This window comes from Centrocercus urophasianus, unplaced genomic scaffold (genome assembly GCF_019232065.1).
Source record: "Centrocercus urophasianus isolate 14NV4802_14NV808 unplaced genomic scaffold, USGS_Curo_1.0 seq_17, whole genome shotgun sequence".
NCBI lineage: Eukaryota > Metazoa > Chordata > Aves > Galliformes > Phasianidae > Centrocercus > Centrocercus urophasianus.
In genome coordinates, this window is record NW_024884722.1 from 19,059,922 (window position 1) to 19,080,479 (window position 20,558).

A 20,558-nucleotide genomic window follows, 5' to 3' on the forward strand; every position below is an offset into this window, starting at 1 on the left:
ATCAGATTCCTTCGCTTTCAGGGAATGGCCAGGGCTATTCAATGCAGCCTGATGCACATCATTTGGGCAACGGGCAGGTACATGAATAAGGAAAGAATCAGGAAACAGGGTCATAATCAGTCATGGATAACTGCAAATTACTGATCCATAGTTTACAAGGTGAGGCCAGAAATAAGTAACTGATTTACCCAGATTTAAAGCTACCTATCAGCAATCCTAAATCTTTTTAGAAGATGGGAAATTGAAAGAGGACTCTCAGTGAGAACAGGGCATTACTTCTACCATTAAGAGTAATGCAGTTTGAATTGTGGTGTGCAAAAACAAAAATATTGTCTTGTTGGTAAATACAGCTGGAAGGTGGGGAGTGTTTGTAAATGGCCTCAAAATACTCTAAGCAATCATAAAAGGACTATTTTGCATCAACACCAGGGTGGTATTATGAACAGTCATTTTTAAATGAGTAAGGCAGCTGCTCCAGGTTTAGAGCCTAGCAAAGAGATGTGACAATAATTTAAAAAAAAAAAAAAAAAAAAAAAAAAAAGGGGGGGAAAAAAAAAAAAGGCAGGTTGATTTTATTGGTCACTGCAACTATCAAACTTACCGGTTTCCCAAACTCCAATTCCGAAAAGAATTTATACCAAGGTTCATTCTTTAAATCTATCTCTTCTGGGCTTATATCCCGAGTCTAAAGGAATTGGTGATAGGGGAATGGAAGAAAGAGAAGGATAACATTATGCAAAGAATACACAGAAAAAGACTGTTAAAGATGCAGATTCCATAGTTTCCATTCTAAAATGTCGATATTTAGCCTGATAATTTGGAATTTCTATAGCATCTCTCATGAAAGCTATGAACTGCTTTGCGAACATCAGTTAAGCATCATTGTGAGATACATGAATATGAATGAATTGCATTTTACAGATCAGGAGACTCACACAGAAAGAGATTATGCAGCTTGCCCAGATTCACTGGAGGCTCACTGGAAGGGCTGGGAGTCACTCAGTCCCCCAGTTCTACTGTCAGGCATTTCCACTGAGACCAAAGCACAGGTACTGGTTGAATCTCTTTAAACCATCATTTTGTTAAAACAAACAAAACAAGTGAGATTCAGTGAGACTTGAATCAAACATAGCAAAATACTGCATCTTTAACAGCACATGAAAATGTGAGAAACCCTGTTCTATACATTGCAAACAGGGTGAAAGGTGATTTTCTAAAACAAAGCGGACACAGGTCAGAGAAAGCACATTTCTGAATATTCTCTGATAAGATGGATACAGAGAGACAGTATTACTTGTTTCTTCACAAATATATGTTAAGAGAATCAGACTGAACTAAAATGAAGGAAAATCAGACAGGACAGAAAATACTACAGTTGAAAAGAAAATTTCCTTTTATTCATACAACACGAAGTGTGTCCTGATGCAAATCTTCGTGTGATGGGGTTACTGAAGTGGGGGCAGTTCCCAGCATTGCTTGGCACTGCTGGATGTTTCGGATGGCCACAGCCATCAAGCATCACAACAACAACAAAAAAAACAAACCAAAAACAACAACAACAAAAAAGGCTCTATGGAAAGAGCATACAACTGATTCTGAAAGAGGGGCAACACTTCTATCTGAAAGATAAATGGTTATGTTGTGTCTGATCTCTTGTCGCCTGGACAATGCCTCCATTTTTTTCCTTTATTGCACTCTAGCTCAAGTACTCATCTCATTATGTAACTGCAGTTACTGGAGATAATAAAAAAACCACTGACATCAGTGGAAGGCTCTTCATTGCCCTGCAATGGTCTTGGATTGGGATTCTGATAGCCACAGCTTCTGGTGTGATCACCAGGAGATATTCACAAATCTGCTGCTTCCTCAGAAACACAAAGATAGACCCAGTTACTAAACAGTGACTAGTTACTGTTGTACTTAATGAGACTGATGTAGATTATGAAGTTACTATTTCAAGATGTTCTTTTTCCTGTGATCTGTGGTTTGAAATTAAAGCTCAAAAAAAAAAAAAAAATCATCAAAAGTAACACAGCTATAGCATTCTTCTTGTCTTTGGTGATCTCAGTACAGTTTTTCTCAATTGCACTGAATGATGGTCCTGCTTTTGGCTTTTAGCTTCTGATTAAACAGCTCCATTAAGTAACTCAAGAAGTCTGAATGCATAAACAGTACCACTGGTTATGTCAGACCTTTCTTAAGGCTTAAGTATACAGACGATGCAGGACTTTTGCCACAAGTTTTAATCTTGGCTATTTATCAAGAGACAAAATTGCTGCTGAGCTCAGCAGAAATCTTAATCCACGATGGACTGAAGAAATGGCACTGTCATACCAAGCTCAAACTACTCCTCCCCGGCGCTTTCTCTATTGGGTTGAGCCAACTCCCAGTACAATTGAGAGCCACCCATTGCCTAGTAGTCCAAAAGGCCCCAGATCATACGCTGGTCAGGGGTGACTGTCCTGAAGTCAATGAGGGACTGTTTGGATCAACTTTTGAACTGTTAAGACACAGAGTGCAGTTTACATTTGGAATCTCACCTGGAATTAGCAATTCCAACCAAGTCCTTCGGGTTAATGCCTATACAGAACAATTACATGTTTACATACCAAACTGGTTATTCACTAATAACCTCACTCAGTGTCTCCTAGCGCTTTCACGGTTGTGCTTGTAAACTGAAGGACCTTAAGTAGGTAGAACTGATTTATGCAGGACTGACAGAGGTTAACATCACCTTTCCTCCCTGTTGCTTCCCAGGTCTTCTCATCCAAGCCTGCAGAGTGAGATTTTTGTATTTGCCCTATTTGTCACAACTCACAGCTTACTAATTCAAACTAAAATTGGTAACAGTTCACTTAATATTCCAGGTCACACACTAGTGTAGCTGGGGGGGTCAGCTCACATTCAGTTCTGCCACCTTTGCCATGGAAGGAGTGAGATCCAGCTGAGGAAGAAAGTAGCCAAGGGGCTGTGTCCTAAAGCATCTCAGAAGCATCCGCTGAAGCACATTACTGGCACTCTAAGAAGTTGTTCAGTGTTTAAAGCTAATGGCATCAAAAGAACATAGAAACTGAACCAGGCAGTTTTGTTTCATAATGCTTTCAACCCTACTTCTGTGCCCTAGAAAAAGTACAGCTGGCGACACAGCTGCTGCAGAGGTCAGTGTCAAACACGGATTAAAAACTAGGGTTAGTGATCCATACTTAACACAGAAAACAACATATCCCGAAGTAAAGCAGCCTCTCAGTCCTCATGGATTTTGCTTTATAAAGAGAGACAATGTTATGCAAAACGATTTTCAAAACAAAATACAACAGAATACATCACACGATCACTGCAATGTAAACATAAGGAATCCTATCGGAATGGAACTGGACAAGCACTCAGTATCATGTATATCATGTATATATCACATTCACAGGATTAAGGCATACTCTAGGAAAAGATAAACATTACCATTTTTTCACTGTTCAGAACTGAGGACTTTCCTGGCTGATAGTCATAAATGCTCCTGGGCTCTGCACGGTATTTTCTAGTGTCCACCTTCTTGTCTGGAGGCTCCCAGTCCGTCCTGGGGAAAGAAAGATCAGTTAATGCAAATCACTGTGGTTTCCATGGAAGCAAGTACTTCTTTTGACAGGCACCTTCTCCTGCTAATCCTGGTTTCATTAGAGTACTTCCTTCATTCTGGAAAGAAATGTGCTGCGAGAGAAGCAGGTCAGATAGGACTCATGATTGTATATTTGTTTTTCTACAACAAGAAGAATTTGACACAGCTCAGATGCTGAAACCACTGGAATACGATGGGTTGGGTGTCTTTTTCATACTTTCAATGAAATGTCAGAGTTTAATGTCTTTCCTGATTGAAAATAATGTAATGATGGAGCACAAATTAAGCTCACAAATACCAGTGTGTCCAAACGTGGAGGAAAATTCAGACTAACACTCTCCTGCTAAACCACTCCATTTTTGCCATGCCACTGAGTTCTCACCTCTTCACACAGAAGTGCAGCAGTCTAAGCAGAACTACTGCTGCTCCAGGTGTGCTCCCACTTACCCTATTGATCCGGTTGACAATAGGAACCACCCACTGAGATACCCTTCTCTCTTCACTGATTTTGGAAGACACAGGCAAGTAAGTTCTCTTTTAAAGTAAGACAAGATGATAATCAAAATGACTAGACCATCAACACTGTGCAAACTTCCACAGTGTTAATCATTACTGCTTGGAATTAACTTGATGGTTTAAGATTCCAGTCCCAGAGAAACTTTGCCCTGGTGAAACATTGTTTCGTTACTAGATAACAGGAAGCACTACTTATCATAACTCTTCCATTTGCAAGAATTTTCGGAAAGGGCCAATGTATTCTGCCTTCAACTTCTGTGTAAGGAAGAGATGTTCCATCAGTTCTATGGCCTGAGATGTTTACCGAAATAGCACTCTCAAATCACAGCATTACATATTTGAGGCATTAAGTGACAAACATTAAAAGCATGCGGAAATTAGTGAAGGAAGGAGGAACAATTCAAAAGCTGGGAGAATTCCACAGGACATACAATATTCATTGCCCTTTCTGCTTTCCCTTCATTTGGTAAATGCATTCATTATTCTTATAAAGAGTTTTTAAATGCTTGGTAACAAACAAAGCAAAAGATCAGGATGGAAATCATCTTGAAAGCTTACTAGTAATCATGAAAGCTAACTCGAATCTACTTCCAGTAAAGTCCATTATGAGTGAGACGACTCAGAGAAGGGCAGTGTAAAAAACTTTTACCAAGGTTCAGCATAAATTCACTTCTTGCCCCTCTGCAATTACTGCTGTTCACTTGTATTCTGAGGCATCTTTACAGTGTCACACTAAACGGAGAGCTTCCACTGTGCTTATGTGGATAGACAATACCCTAGGAAACACTGCTCACCCCAGCAGAAAACTACCTATGTAACAGTGAGTGTGATGCCTGCTCAGTAAATGATGCAATGGCAGAGGAAGCCGCGGCAACAAAGGAGTTAATTAGTGTCCTGCAGACAAGTCAGAGTTAAAAGTACACCTCCACCTCCCCAAAAACAACTGGAGTCGTGAACCTAAACTTCCATATTTGTTCTCTTCCTATTCACAACTTTCAGACACTCTTCCACTATTGATCCAAACATATCTTAGTTCGGGTCACCTTTCAGGGCTGGATTTCAGCAATGAAGTACGGTTTGGTAGGGGCAAAGTGGCAGACCTCTTAAACACCTTCTCTGAGTCAATATGGTCCATCTCACTCTTGGAGCGAGGAACTGAAGGCTGGCTTCTGGCTGTGGAATAAATCAAATAGAGAGATGTTGGTGAAATGGATAAGAGGCCAACAAATACATACTTGATATATCCCCTTATGTTTGAAATATCATACAAGAAAAGGGAATTACTTACTGTCCTCACAATAGGAATAACGAGGAGAGTATGAATCAGAATCTTCATCTGAAAGACAAAAGCATTTTGCAAGTGAGCTGAAAAAGCCCTCCAAATGAAGCATCAGAAATCCTTTTCATTTCCATTCTTACATTGGCCATAACTAGAGAGTAATACACTCAATACCTACCATAGAGAGGATCCTAAAAAAGAAAATGCCAATGAGATTTAAATTGCATTTAAAAAATGCTTCCTAGATTAGATATAAATATTAATGTAGTACTTATACCTTTCTCCAGCCTCTCAAAGCACTTTAAAAAACAATCACTTTTTGTCACAAAACGCCTCCAGAGCAAGTGTTATTAGATCCACTTTATCAAAAGCTGAAAGATAAATCGAGAATCTAAATGCTGAACTGTATGCCTAAAATAACTCATTAGGTGCTAGACACAGTAATAGAGCTGAGGAGTCCTGTTCTCAATCACACACAGTAATCACTGGGCCATCTTGCTAGTATTAAGTAGCACACCAAATTGAAGTATGTTCACTGACTCAGATTATCTTTAAACACTGATAACATTCCTGGCACAATACATGCATGTATAATTGCACTAAGAGATTATCCTTGCTCTAAAGAGCTTACCTTTTGAATAGAAAAGATATGTCTATAGAATGCAATAGAGGGGGGTTCAAGCAGCTCTACAAGAGCTAGCAATGACAGTCATGACTGTAGTGCCCAGGGCACGTGCACGCCTAAAAGAGGTGGGGAGGATGGTAGCATTACTGCCCACACTCTACAGGTGATGTCCAGAGACTAGCTTTGATTATCAAAAACCTACAGGTATCTTTTTCACCATATTCATCATACTTTGGAATAAATCCTCAATGAACTGTATCTGATAGCATGAGGAGCTAGGATCAGAACTGGAAACTGGATCCACAGACCCATCATCTTTCTCTACCAATGAGGGTTCCAACTATCAGGGAAGTGTACTTTGGATACCTATAAGACTTCAAGGCAAAACACAAGAAGATAAAATGCAATGCCTGCAAAGAAAATCATGAGTAAAGATATTGCTAACAGCTCTGTGAATAAACCACTGAAATAGCCAGATAAAAATAGAGAAAAACAGAAATAGATGAAGTAAAGAACATACTGTACGTTTGTCGCATTAACTTAGTGATGTCAATCAACAGACTAAAACAATTTGTAGCTTCTCTCTCTCAAAGAGTAGCTGCTATATCCAGCCTCATCTGCTGGAAAAACAATTTGGCTAATACAGCTGACCTGAACTTGCACTCATCGCTTAACTGAGCTTTTCAGAAAGGCTCAAAGAGGTCTTAACTCTTAGCCCTGCTGCTGAATTTCTCTTGGTGAATGAATTAGAAGGTTTAAGTTCTAAATACAGTTACTGATTTCTGGTATGCTTATTATAGCCTTCAGGAAAAAAAATAAAAAATAAAAATAAAAAATAAAAAAATTAAGGTCAATTTTCAAACCAATTTTCATGTTTCAGACTAAAATGACAGAGAATAACTGTTGATCTATTTAATAACAGGGAATTGTTGAAAAAGTTGACCGCTATTGCTATACAAAAAGTGGGTGTATACAAATACCAAAATACTTGGTAAATCACCATCTGCACATACAAACAGATACATCTAATACCATCTTCACATCCATTCAAGCTCTCAGTATTATTTAATGCTAGTGAGCAATTAAAAAATTGATCTACTCACTCAAAAATAACTGTCAATACTCATTAAGTATTGTTGTTCAGGCAGGAAAAAATAATTTCAGATAAATGCTAAGTTTTCCAATTGCAAAGATTTTAATAGCTAAAGTAGTGAGGAAGAAAATGATACTGTTCTAAGAGAACATTTCTGAGGGAGAAAACACAGGCATTCTTCTATTTTATAGCAATGAACAGTAAAACACAGAAATCCGGAATGACCCCATAAAGTTTAAATCAGAGATGAGCAATTTGAACAGGATCTCCTGAGCAACATCCTATCTATGCAACACTTAGTGGAGCTGGGCACGGCCAAATCATCCCTTTAAAATCTGATTCTTTTTGCAAAAAGTGGCAGTCCCCTGGCAGCTCTTAGAGAATCTACAGAGTGTTTTGTTCTTGCTGTTATCTGTTTTTAAGGCTGGCTAAAATCTCTAGATTTCAATATTCTCAGACTTTGAAAGAATTTTAGAGAAGAACCCAATCTTAATGTTTTTAGGAGATCTTATACAACAACCCAGAGCAAACAGACTAACACTCAGAGTGTATGCAATCTAAAGCTTGAGGTTTCAACCCATCTCTGTATAAGCCCTTTGCAGGAGAACAGAACATTTTGAAATGTATTCTGAATATGAAGCATGGACTCTAACACAGCTACACCATCATATATTCTGGATTCCTCATCAATAAAAGAATCCAAGCAGGTATTTGAGAAACATTTCTCAATATACTGTAAATAATGAGCAAATATCAACCACCTAAACCAGCAAATTACTCTCATCTGCACATCTGAAGTGCACAGGGGAAATTTATGGGAAAACAGACTCTTACTGCAGTAAGTTCATTAGCTTTACAAACTGTTTTTGTTAAGATAAAGAGTAAGATGGATTTTCAAACTTCATTATGAACCAGAAAATTAATTGCAAAATTTCTTTAGTGACCAGTTACTGAGGTTCTGTTTCTCTCTCATTTGTATCAATATACCATCCTGCCAACATAAAATAATTTATACTACCTTGTAATATGCAAGACAAGACTTTTCACCTGCGGGTTTCACCAAACATTAAGTATCTGAGATATCTGTTTGACACTAATCCGTATTCGTTTTCACAGTGAAATGCACTTCACATCTCATCTTCTTTGATCATTTCAGCTGGAACCCAGATCATACACTTTTCTTTTTATAAAATACCCACCAAATCCTTAATAAAAACACTGAATGAAATGGTTAATTAATAATCTCACCAGGGCTGCCTTGAGGCACAGGCTATGTAGGCAAGTTCCTAAATGGCAGGATCTTAAGCAGTACCAAAACATGAAGCAAACAAGGCTGTCACCACCATCGCCTCCCTGATTACTAAACATCTGTATATGCCCAATGTCTGCACTGGATTCCAATGTTTCTAATGTATAAGTGTTTTCATATATATATGCAGACGGTTGTAGGATTATTACTGCTATAAATACAATTTAGCCATCCCTGAAACATGACAGACAAATCTAGTTTATACCTGAAATTTAAAGGAATCTCCTGAGCACACAAAGAGGCTAATATAAAGACAGTGATGTAAGTTACAACACGTGCTGATGACCATCACATTCTGCCCTTGCCCAGATAAGCGAGTGCACCTAAGGCCAGCCCTGAACCCACGTTACCAGGTTATATTTATTTTAAAGGACTGCACTGAAGGACTGATCCAAAACCCACTGAAGCGAGCAGCCATTTCACCAATAGACTTCAGTGACATTTTGGTCTGGTCCTAATACTGCGTTAATATTAAAAATAAGAAATAAACAAATAAATGTGTTGATCCAAAAGAAAGGCAAGAGAAATCACAGTTAGATCACATCTTTGCATGTATATCAGCATTTTAGACATGTTAAGTAATCACTGCACACATATGGCTAAGTATAATTGGTAAGCGCACAAAACCAAGCAAACCTCAGGTCTGTAGCATTAGTCAACTACTAGTTAGAAAGCCAGAGGAGCACTGCAAAGCCAAAAAGGCATCATACAGTCAAGGCAATGCTTACAGTGCAGCAAATAATTACGAGGCAGCATAATGTTCAGCAACTAGAAAAAACTCCAGGAAGAAAATAAATGGACAAGGCAGCATTTGTGCAGAAAAATATAGATGGTCCTTCATTATTACCTTCAGAGATAGGGCTAGGAGTAGACGCAGGAAACTGGTATGTAGGAGAATAAGGATTGTCTTCTGCAGCAGAGAAAAGCAGTGGATTTTGAGGCTATCCACAGTGAAGTGGAGGTTCTGCTTCATCCCCCAGCTTCCTACCACCATTTGGCTTTATTGCTTATTTTAATAACACTTGAGTAAACATCATCACTCTTTAAAAACTTAAAAATGGATTAGCAGAGTTTTAATTACTTTATACATTACACAAGAAGGTATACTGGGCATGACTAGACCTGAATCTAGTTACTACTATGGTGCTACAGTACAGTTAACTCAAAGCACGAGACAACACATACTCTGACTATACTTCTGGTACCTTCAGGTTTTTGCTGGATTTCAGGAAGTTCAGGAAATATGTAGGTAGGGCAATAAGGATTTTCTTCAGGAGTGTCTAAGGAGAGGAACATGATTTGAAAAAAGAATAGAGAGTAAAGATTTAAAGGGGAAGAATGGCAAGACAAGAATCCACACAGGCTGCAGAACAGCTCCTCGTGCTGATGACACAGCATGACACTACCCAGATGCCTTCTTGGGCCCTAAGGGAGATCCTGGAAGCAGAAAGGACTAAATTTATTCTTCATATTCAGAAGTACTGACTCTGACTGAGCTGAAGAACCTCTGTTAGGAGCACTGGGGTGGAGAAATGGTTCAACTCTTTCTCACTCTATCCAATACAACACGGTGCCTAAATATGCATAAAGCTCATCATGACAGCACCTGCAGTGGCATGCAAAACTGGAGCAGTGTTATGTAAGCGCAGTTCTGGATTGCATTTGCCTGCACATGAGCCTGTTCAGACACTGCAAACACTGCTGCAGCCATTTCTCACACAGAAGAAAGAACACGGATGTATCAGCAGCCAGGCACTGAAGTGCCTCAAAGTAGTAGAGTCCCTCACCACGATGAAACTTCAATAGAAACATGAAATGTCATATTTGCAAGAGCTTATTACAGTTTTGAATTATGAATGAAGAAAAATTTGAAGTTTTGAAGAGCAGAATTCAGATTCTGAACTGCTCAGAATCAGTGGAAATCGTTCCCATGATATCTGTGAGCCTCAAACCATGTTCTATTAAGCAGGTACTGAAGCAAAGTTGTTTCAGTAATAATATAATTCAAAAGTGTTGTGTGGGACAGCTGCTAATACTGGAGTTCAGGGATCTGTTTCTTAAGTACAGACTTAGTGGCAGCCTTCTGTACACTCAATAGTACGTTTGATTTCATGAAGGCACTGAGGTAAACCTCTCAGAACAATCAGACTTTGCTTTGGACTTCACTGCTTTCTTACCTTTGTTTTTAGAGATTTTAAATACATTGGTTGAATTCTGTGGTGCAGAGTAAAAACTAGTTAACATAAAACAGTTCTACTGAATACCCATAGTACGATTTTTCATATGTATTAAAAATGTTGTAAAGGTGGTCTTGTAAAGTTAGTAAAATGACCCATCGTACAGTACCTCTGTTTAGCTTGTGTATCTGTTTGAACATTGTCTTGTACCAGTCCTTTGATCTGTCTGTGTTCTATGGGAAGAAACAGCACACAAATAATCACAAACATGAATTCTATCAGCCTTTCAAAGTTTTTCTTTCTTTTATCATATTCACCAAAAGGTAGACACAGTGTGTAATTTAGTCATTCATGCTCTGTGTCCAATGGACACATGCAGTGTTCAAGTCACTCCAGACACTAGTTGTAATGGGTGCGTTATTCTTTTCACTGTAATTTCACTTGATAGCTGAATGAAATTAAACACAATGTTTAGAAGAGATAACTGCCATTAAGATCGCTAAAATAATGCAAAATTAATATCCTCCTTCACCGCCAGCAGTGAATGAACAATGTTCTCCAATATGATGAAAAGAGAGACTCATATTTACTCTTTTTTTCACCTGATGCTGAAATTGGGTAATTGATAGAAAAGTTCATAACAATATGCACTGGAACTAAAATTCTATTTTCTCTTATATCTCTGCAGCCTCTGTATCTTCAGCAAATTCCCCAAGTTTCAAGACAGGCAGTACCAGGTTTTTGCAAAATGGTCACGTTTCCATTGTTGCCTTACCCTCAGTGGAATGCCAATGTCATCAACAGAAGTATCAGCCATATGCTGAGGGCTCTTGACAATTCTCTTCTCCTCCAAAACCCTCCTCTCACTCAGCACTGGCTCCTGGACTGGCTTGACTTGTGTGAGTGCCAAATCTACTTTATCTGAAATTATTCTGTCTGGCACAGAATCTGGAAACAAAAACAAGGCATTCTTACTTCATTGCAGTATTCCATCACTTCACCATATCCCACTCTTTTAAGGCAAGAACCCTGGCAAATAGTTGATGAGACAGACTGTGACCCTGCCAGCTGTGGCTAGCACATAGGCTGAAGGAATCTAGCAAGAATATGTTTGATACCAGCAAAAGCAGGCTAGTATTTCTTCACACATCTCGTGACAGGCTCAGCTGGTACATAAGACAAGATTTTTGGTTTTGGAGATTTTTTGGGGTCTAATCAGTGACTCTGCAATTTCATTCTTAATCTCCTTTGTTATAATCAACAGGATCATTTCTGCATCCTAACTAGAATTTGTAAACGACAAATCCCACTACAGTTGTTAGCATTATGTATCATTCCTCTCTAAGTAAGGAAAACAACTACTTGCTCCAGACTGCCTTGATTCTACCTGGCATTCCTTGATGCTGCCTGGCTGACATCCACATGCAGCACCACTGAGCAAGGAACCTGGGAGCTTGAACTGCTCTGAAGATCTACTATGCTGTGGAGAGCTGCAACATGACAACATTTAGGCTCTGCTAAGAACTCCCACATGGATTTTCTGGAGAGAAAACATCAGTGATTTTACAGTCTGTCTCATCAAGGATCTGCTGAAGCCTGTTCACTTTATATCACTGCATGCATTGAAGATAGAGAGAGGTTTATTCACATGCACATCAACATGCTGCCCAAAGCCATTAAACGTGAAGAAATCTGAGAGGGACAGTTAGCAGAGGAGGGGCTCATGCACAACAAAGCACTGGTACCCTGAGCAAACACAGTCTGGCCTGCAAAAATTAGTACACGAAGAATTTGTGTTTGAGTGGTTTCTCCTCTAAAAAAAAATAATGAAATAATGTTTATAAAAACAGTCATCATGTAGCAAAGCATCAATTAATTTGTCATCTACCTTATCCCACTTTGTTTTCTCTCCATGGCAATGCATGTACACTGTCTTCCGGTCTTTTTTGTGTTTCTGGTGCAAAGGGTTGGTTCATTCCCCTACATCTGGGAGAATTAACAGCCAAATTCCATAGTGGAATATTTGCCACACAGCTCCAAAGATTTCTAAAGTCTTAAAGACTTTAAAGACTTTAGAAAGACTGCTGGAGGTACAAACCAGGCCAAGGTACTCAAAAACATCAAACAGCCAAAGCCGGTGCCTGGCCACATAGATAACCACACTGCATACCCCATGGCACCTTCGATGTCAGCAGCAACATGGAGCTGCACAGCAAGAGTTCCACTGTTGTGAGGAAGAGGATGCAAGAGACAAGGGATGAGGTGGCCACCTGCATCTCTGTGGTTGTTCTGACTCAATAAGAACAGGTGCAGGCCCAGCTGTGCAAAATGGGATTCACTGGCAGGCCGTGGGCCATTTGGGTCCAAACAAGCCACACTGTGTGCTGTCTCTAGTTTGGAAAACAAAAGGATTCCTGATTGTGAAGGGAAACACCTTGTGGAAGGGAAAACCAATAGGAAGGAAGCTTCTGTCTGCAGGACACAGCTGAGCTGAGTGCGCTGAGGCACCACCAAGGGAAAGAGCAGGGAGAAATGTGCAGCCTGCCACCTGAGCAGGGCACAGCAGAGAGCAGCAACTGGTGTGGCACCAGAGGAGCTGGCTGGAGGCAGCTGGACCCTGGGAGTGGGAACAGGAAAATAACTTCCCTGTCAAGGAGATGCTCACAGACCTGTTGCAGGGGCAGATACAGCTGCAAGGGGAAAGAAGGCTGGCAGCACACCTGCACACTTGTCTGCTACAATTTTATCATATACTTCTTAGGAATTGGCACAAATATTTCTGCTCTATAAGTCAACACTGATTTTTCTCTCCCCATCCTATGTGAGATGGACTCTAACGGCTATGCAGGGAAACTTGAGAATACATCCCATGTCAGTAAACCTAACGGCTCAAAAGGCAACCAAACCAATCAACAAGTTACAATTTAGGAGGAATAGACTACCAGTTCTAGGAGTTAGGTAGGTATATTAACACAGCCACACCGGCAGCACATGGAGGAGAGACTGGAATCAAACATTTGGTGACCTGGACTAAGCCAGGACAAACATTTAAAGTCTTTCTTTTGCGGTTCCTGGGAAGTGTGTTTGCTCAAGGCACTTCACAGCTAACAAAGCAGCACTTTGTTCCAGCAGAGGCAGTGGGCGTGAGGGAGCAGACCTTTGACATCATACCTGCCAGGCTACTAAGCCTTTTTTGCTGTTCTGTGGTAAAGAAAGAAACAAAATAAAGAGAAATACAGAACAAATGGGTGAGACAAACAGCAAGTGCTCTAGTGCTGCATTTCTGACAGGCAAGAAATACTCTGCGGACACAATGGCAGCAGCTGCTGGAGAGAGTCTGTTTTCAGATCACTGCTAAAGTGACAATCCACAGCCCCTTCTCCACACAGCACCCATGTGGATTACACACATCTCGTGATGCAGTGCTCAATACATTTGTAAGGAGTATTTTTTACTTTTTAAATACCAGAGAGAATGAAAAAAGCTGGACAGCAGACACTTTTAAAAACACTGAGACAGAGTCAACCAACTTGATCAATAACTGCTATCATTACCACAAAGTGCGTTTTAAAACAATAATACAATAATTTCATAGCAATATAAGAAAGTATTGAGCTTACGCCGTGCTGACTCTCAGCACATACTACTGAGTCACAGATTGAGTGATCAGCCCACAGGCACCGGTTGGGTAAGGCAATGAGTTTCAGAGACGTCATTTTGTTTTAGAGCCTTTCATTACTGAGTTACATTACACAGACTGGGACATCTGTGGTATCTTCTGGGATGTTTCACTGTCCTTATAAGTTGATAGAGCTGCTTTCTAAAGAGATGTCCAAACAACGTGCCTGAGTTGCGGCTGGGAATAAACCAAGGATTCTTAGCCGTGTTCTTTGCTCTATCCACTGCTTTGCAGTTAATCTGGTTATTTAATGCATGAAAGCAATTTGAATAAACATTTTACTGACATACAAAACGCAGACACTCTTGAAAGCTCATGTGGTTAATGCAAAGACTACAAAACTTTATATGTATTAATTACACCTGTTAAATATTCATAACAAATCATGCCATGCACTGCCTGCCCAGGAAATAACCGTGCTTTGTGGTGGCATGGGACACTTGCCAAGCAACACTGCAGTAGGTAAAAATTCTCCATCTGCATGTTTGTTAGCAGAATCTGTCTTCAATGGATGTTTGTACTAAATGTACTAACTTTGCAAGGGAGACCAGTTTTCTTTGCTAAAAAAAGCTCCCTCACTAGCAGAGCAGAAGTGCTGTTTGTTTTTCTTTTTGTTGTTGCTGTTGTTTTGGTTTGTTTTTTACATGAAGGTGATGTTTTCTTTCTACTTGTGTCTCAGACTAAGAAAGAGCTGCTGATGGACAGAAGCTGGGGACATAACTGCTATCTCACTCTCCCACCTGACCAGAATCAGCTTGCAGCCCCAGGCACACACTAGGCAAATGAGGATTTGATCTTTGATCTTGCGTTCTGGGACTGCAAGAAAAGGCCAAAGACTTGTCAGAGTCTCAGAGAAAGGGCTGAGCAGGGGAACACAACTGCTGGCAAAAGGGAAGGAATGATTAAAGATGCCTTCAGAATTCCCAGAGGAACGACAGAATAAATGAAGGCTTGAAACCAATAACAGAAGGGGAAGAGGAAAGAAATATTTCAGTATGTTTACTGCAAAATTAAGATGTCCAAAATAAAACGTATCAATCTGGACACCAACAAATGTGAAGGGAATTAGTTCTTACTCTAATACTAGGAATGAACTAGAGGATCTGAAATGATCTATGCTTATAGGCATAAATGTTATTCAGTTGGTGATACTGAAATCTGGTTTAAAAAAAAAAAATCTCTCCTCATGACTGAGCAATTGCATTTACTATGTTTCAAATGTCATGACCTGTTTCTAAGTTTAGCAGCTACACAGCAAAAGATCTTAAATGTTTGCAGATTAATGAACCAGCAAGTAAAGTATAAAATAGGACAGTAGGTGATGTCTGCTACAACAGTCACTCCAGAGAATAAGATAACTAGCTCCTTAAAGAGCAATCAATAAACCACTGAAGAGAAAAAAAGCCACATTATCCATCTGGAAGACTAACTGAACTACAGGAGATTTCAGATTGCCAGCATTAAAACGACCTTGAAATTTCTTCCTCAAAGGATATTCACAGCACACAAGAGGAATTTATATTAAACCTCATCTTGACATGAAGGAATTGATTTCAGAACAAAATATAATTAACTATTTTAAGGGAAGGTGGGCCATAATCCAATAACAATGTTATCTGCCATGAGACTAAACCGGCTTTGAATGGATGCGGTCCAGAAAGATGAAATCAAATATGAATCATATCAGCCAGGACAGAAACACAGAACATCGCTAAGATGTAAGAATGATTTAAAAATACCATATCAGCTACATTACAGAAATATTACAAAACACTACCAAAAATCCCTAATACTATGCTGGGAGTCTAGATGTGGGCAAAAACATAAGGAACTATAGAAATCCCCAACATACAAAGCAGATAGAAAAGAAAGAAAACATACCTACAAGCAGATAATATATGCCAGGAAGTAGAAGAAAACTATGATGGAAGAAAAAGAATTTACAGAATGTCCCAGAGATTCAAAGAGAGGTTCAGAATAAACAGACCTAACAGAGGACTTCATATTTTACCAAATAGGCACATTGAAACTATTATTAAGAGGGCAAAAAATATGACACATCTAATCACTATTTCCATTCTTTTTTTTTTTTTTCACCCCTCATTAAATAAAAAAGCCTGACGTCCTACTGTCTGATGGAGAAATACTTTCCACTTCAACAGTAACAAAGGACCATGCTGAATGACAGAAACTGAAGTCAGAGACTTGATAATCACTGTGCTCATATGAAATGCACTGAAGAATTTTAGACCAGTTTTTTTGCTCTAAAGAAAGAAGTTTCAGGAAGAGCAGCTTGCTGGTCTGTTGACAGTCATCCTCAGTATGCCTTGCAATACAAAGGAAACGCTACAGGATAGGAAGAAAGATGCTGTGACAACATTTGAAAAGCATAAATGTGATGGCTGGAACATCTGCCCGTCAAGTTGACAGTAACCCCAGAAAAAATATTGTAATGACTGAGATTTTATTATAAAAAACAGTGCAGCAAGCAGCATCAGTTGGTACAGACTGATGATGATGATGTGTTCTCAAACTAGTTCAAATATGATCCTTACAAATTATAGGTTTGATTTCTAAGGACTGGAAAACATGTTTGAATGGGATATTGTACAGACTCAATTATGCTGCTTAACAAGTTGCAATCTATAACACAGTCAACAAAGATGTGATTATAAAGCTCTTCAATACATCAGCCTACAGTATTATGAGGCCTGATAGGCAGAGGCAAGAGATCTTCAAGACTGAACAAAATTGTTGTCTGCAAAGGTGATTAATCAAGTGAACAATCTGACATCCCTTGTCTGAAAGCCAGAGTGTGCGGACCATCGTATTATACAAATCTGTCATGCTCTTAAAATCTACATAGAGAAAATATCCTTGGGAGGTACACACTCTAAAATGCTCCAGATTTATAATAAGGCAACAAAAAGCTTTGAGATAAAAAGGTTGTCTCAGATAAAACATTTGGGAATCCAGACATCCTCATTCAGGAGGACAAAAAGTTTCTTCAGATGCTGGAAAAAAGGAAGAGATACAACCCGCTCACATGAGAGATATCATCAGCTGGGCTACAGCAGAGTAACTAACTCTGGAGCTACAGACAGTAGTCTGTTTAACAGAGGCACTGAAGAAAAGAATGTACATGTTGTCTGCAAAGGAACAGAACAACAAATGCTGGTAAGCAAGACTGATTTAAACGAGTACAAGTCTTGCTGCCATTTCCTGATTTTCTTTCTTCACAAAACACAGGTTTCAGCATTGCAGATGAAACTTCTCCTGCCTTGGAGTTTCCCAAGTTCACTAGAAACCAAAGCAAATTGGGACTGCATCTGTGTGAACCTTTACAAACTAGTCTTTGGTGACGTAAAACCAACTGTCAGGCTGAGGTAATGTCAATCATCACGAGAACTAAAAAGGAGAAGGAAAAGTTTTCCTCTAACACAGAGATAAAGAGATATTACTATCCATTCAGAAGAAGCTGTGGTGAGGTAGAGAAAGATTTGTATGAGCTGTCTTGCGTTTATTAAGTTGTTTCGTTCATACAAAACAACTTAATACCTAGGGTACCCATACCTAGGGTATACTGCAATGAGGGTCTGAGTTTAATAAGTTGTGGAGGGAGGAACAGACTGCCAAATTCAAACATACTGGCAATCGGTTGATTTACTACTGGGTAAATATGGCTGCTTCCACACTGTAGTAGCTGAGAAGTAGCTCATCCTTTTTCCAGTACAGGAGGACCTAGTTCAGTTTGTCTCGATTGTACTGACAGATAGACAACAGTACATAGCCTTTCCACCACGACAGATCACCTAATGAGGGATAAGCTGTTATCTGCAATAAGTTAATATGTCCCCTTAGAAACATCTTCCCCAACATCTAAGTAGCTACTGATCCACAGGTACTAATTAGAAAAAGTAGGCATTGTGCCACACTTCTAACCTGTAACCTGTCACCTGGAGTATGCTGCAGTCCCAACACTTCCTGGAAACATCTTTATTATCCCTTAGTAGTATGGACTTCATTGTCCATGGCACAGACATTTCTAATTTCCTTGCAATTTTAACAGGTTACTCAGTTTGAACCTAAATACCTATCTGGAAGTCTCCTTACCTCGATTGTGTTGCAAGAGGACAATAGTGGGATTGACGATTGTGGTAGAGGGATAGGCAGAAGATGACTTGTTGATTGATGTGAAGGAAGTTGGATAGTCAGTGCCACTGCTAGGCTGGGTCACGTCATTTAGTGCAGGACCTGGGTCCTGAAAAGGAGAGCAATACATTATCATCAGCATGCAGGAAAGCTACAGCACTGGGAAAATCTGGGAATAAAAAACACCATTTGAGACTGAATGAGAAGCATAATCATAGCAATTTTTAGTAAAAAGGCATAAGCATGAGCATGACCTTGCTCCATGTATGTACTCTGCTTCTTGTTAATGCAATTAGTTTGCTAAGGCAGTTGTATAATTCTTTGGTGCTGGGTTTCATGACTCCAACCCCAAAAGGAGGCACTAAATTAACCCGGCAGACTCTCTAGAGCAAACACAGGGTGCCAGAAACAAGCAGCTCTAGTTGTAAGAAAAGAGGCAGACATCCTTCCCTGATACATACACACACAATTTTTTTTTTTGGAGGGGGGGGGGTTGTTGTTTTAAAACAATTCCTTTCACAGCAAGAATCAGGCATGCAAAACTCATGCAGTTCTAGAATGAAACATTACTGTAGCTGGTTTGGTAAGGAAGGTCCAAGAAATAAGGTTAGCACCATCACTCAGGAGACCGTGTGACGTCTACATGGTAAAAAATCATGAAAAACAGAGAAATGACAAACAGTAGGACTCTACTAAGGAAGATACTCAACATAACTTTGTTGCTGAAACACAGATAGCAGGCTACTCTTGCCTTCCTAAAGTAGCAAGCTCCATTGTTTATGAATTTCAAACCCACCTTTTGTATCACCACAACTGTGCTTGTTCTGTAGAAAGACAGGCTGGGCCCACAGGGAAACTTAAAAATTAGTTCATCTTTGAAAATCCTCAGTCTAAGGATATCAGGCTCTCTCTTTATCTTACTGCCAACAAAAACAAAGGGGTGATGGCCTAAGAATGTGTGCAGCAGTTTAGGCTGAGATTTTTCAAAACTTCTCATGAAATTTAGATGCGCAATTAAAGTTAATGGGGAATAAGCATCTAAACAAAGTGAACGTGGAATTTCTGCATTCTTGCTGCTCCACTGTCATACTGGAATGCTGCAGGCCACTGATCTGTGAAACAGAGCTGAGCATTCAAACAAGAGAGTTTAAGTCAGCACTGAAAATAAATAAATACACAGACTATTACACCTCACACCCACCAGTGTCAATGGAAAGGCCTTACAGGATAAGGTAAGGGGCTGAGGAAGTGCCAGAGCTCAAAGAAGTTATGGTGAGAACTGGCCATCAACAGAAGCAGCATCTACAGTTAATCTAACCTGGAGGGGAGGTAGAGCAAAACAATCCAGTTCTGCTGGATGAAGGTGTTCTTCCTCCAAGAATCATTCTGATCAGGCCATGGACAACTCATAAGGACAGAACAGAAGGTTCTTCAGACCAAAGGTCTCTAAGACAGAGACCTAACCTCATTTTGCTGGCTTGGGATAGTATTCCAAGCAATGCAATTTGGGAGAAGGGCGGAAGGAGTTGGAGAGAAGTAGGAGAGATGCATTTGAGCTTAATTTTGATAACTAATGTATGAAGAACCCCCAAAAGAAGGAAGGTGTCAGGTCAAGTCAGGCTTAGGAGTCCCAGCTAAGTCATCAAACTGGGTGAGCAAAGAGCACTAAAATTACTGAAGAAAACTGCTCTGCAATCACATGAACAGAGTATGCACAAAAATAAAGTTTCAAAACTCTCATCTCATAAAAATCGTGTAGATCAAAATTTCTACTACTACCTCAGTATTTGGATGCCTGCTGAATTTTCCTAGTGCCTGTAGATAGGCTCCATAAAAATACTTTCACTTTTCACACACTGTTCTCAGCTGTAAAATCCCACTAATTCCAATAGAAACAGAAAGGCCAATGCCGAGAACTTTTTGAAGTATCATCCTCAGTTGTTTTTTTCCTTTCCCCCCAAGCCCCATATGCCTGTTTGGGGCACCTGTTTGACCTCTATAGAGTTGAAGGACAAAGGAAGTGCCATCATAAGAGATGGTTCTGCTGAGCTTCTTGCTTACCCCCATGAGCAAGCATATAAAAAAGCTGGTGGTTTCAAGACTTCCAGTATCTGACCC

At 39.7% G+C, this 20,558-nt stretch overlaps 1 protein-coding gene across 28 annotated transcripts in view; it reads right to left on the reverse strand.

Annotated features, from left to right (window-relative positions):
• SORBS1 (sorbin and SH3 domain containing 1) overlaps positions 1-20,558 on the reverse strand; it is a 162,418-nt gene that overhangs the window by 30,544 nt on the left and 111,316 nt on the right. For 12 of the 28 annotated variants that reach the window (XM_042817966.1, XM_042817967.1, XM_042817972.1 and 9 more), the window contains 9 exons: positions 18,402-18,549; positions 13,781-13,810; positions 11,385-11,557; positions 10,779-10,842; positions 9,280-9,342; positions 5,415-5,462; positions 5,170-5,299; positions 3,457-3,571; positions 602-685 (listed from right to left, as the gene is read on the reverse strand). In XM_042817966.1, coding sequence (XP_042673900.1) covers positions 602-685; positions 3,457-3,571; positions 5,170-5,299; positions 5,415-5,462; positions 9,280-9,342; positions 10,779-10,842; positions 11,385-11,557; positions 13,781-13,810; positions 18,402-18,549 — 855 coding nt within the window. The remainder of the gene's footprint in view (positions 1-601; positions 686-3,456; positions 3,572-5,169; positions 5,300-5,414; positions 5,463-9,279; positions 9,343-10,778; positions 10,843-11,384; positions 11,558-13,780; positions 13,811-18,401; positions 18,550-20,558) is intronic. The other 16 variants (XM_042817963.1, XM_042817969.1, XM_042817984.1 and 13 more) reach the window with 4 other exon arrangements.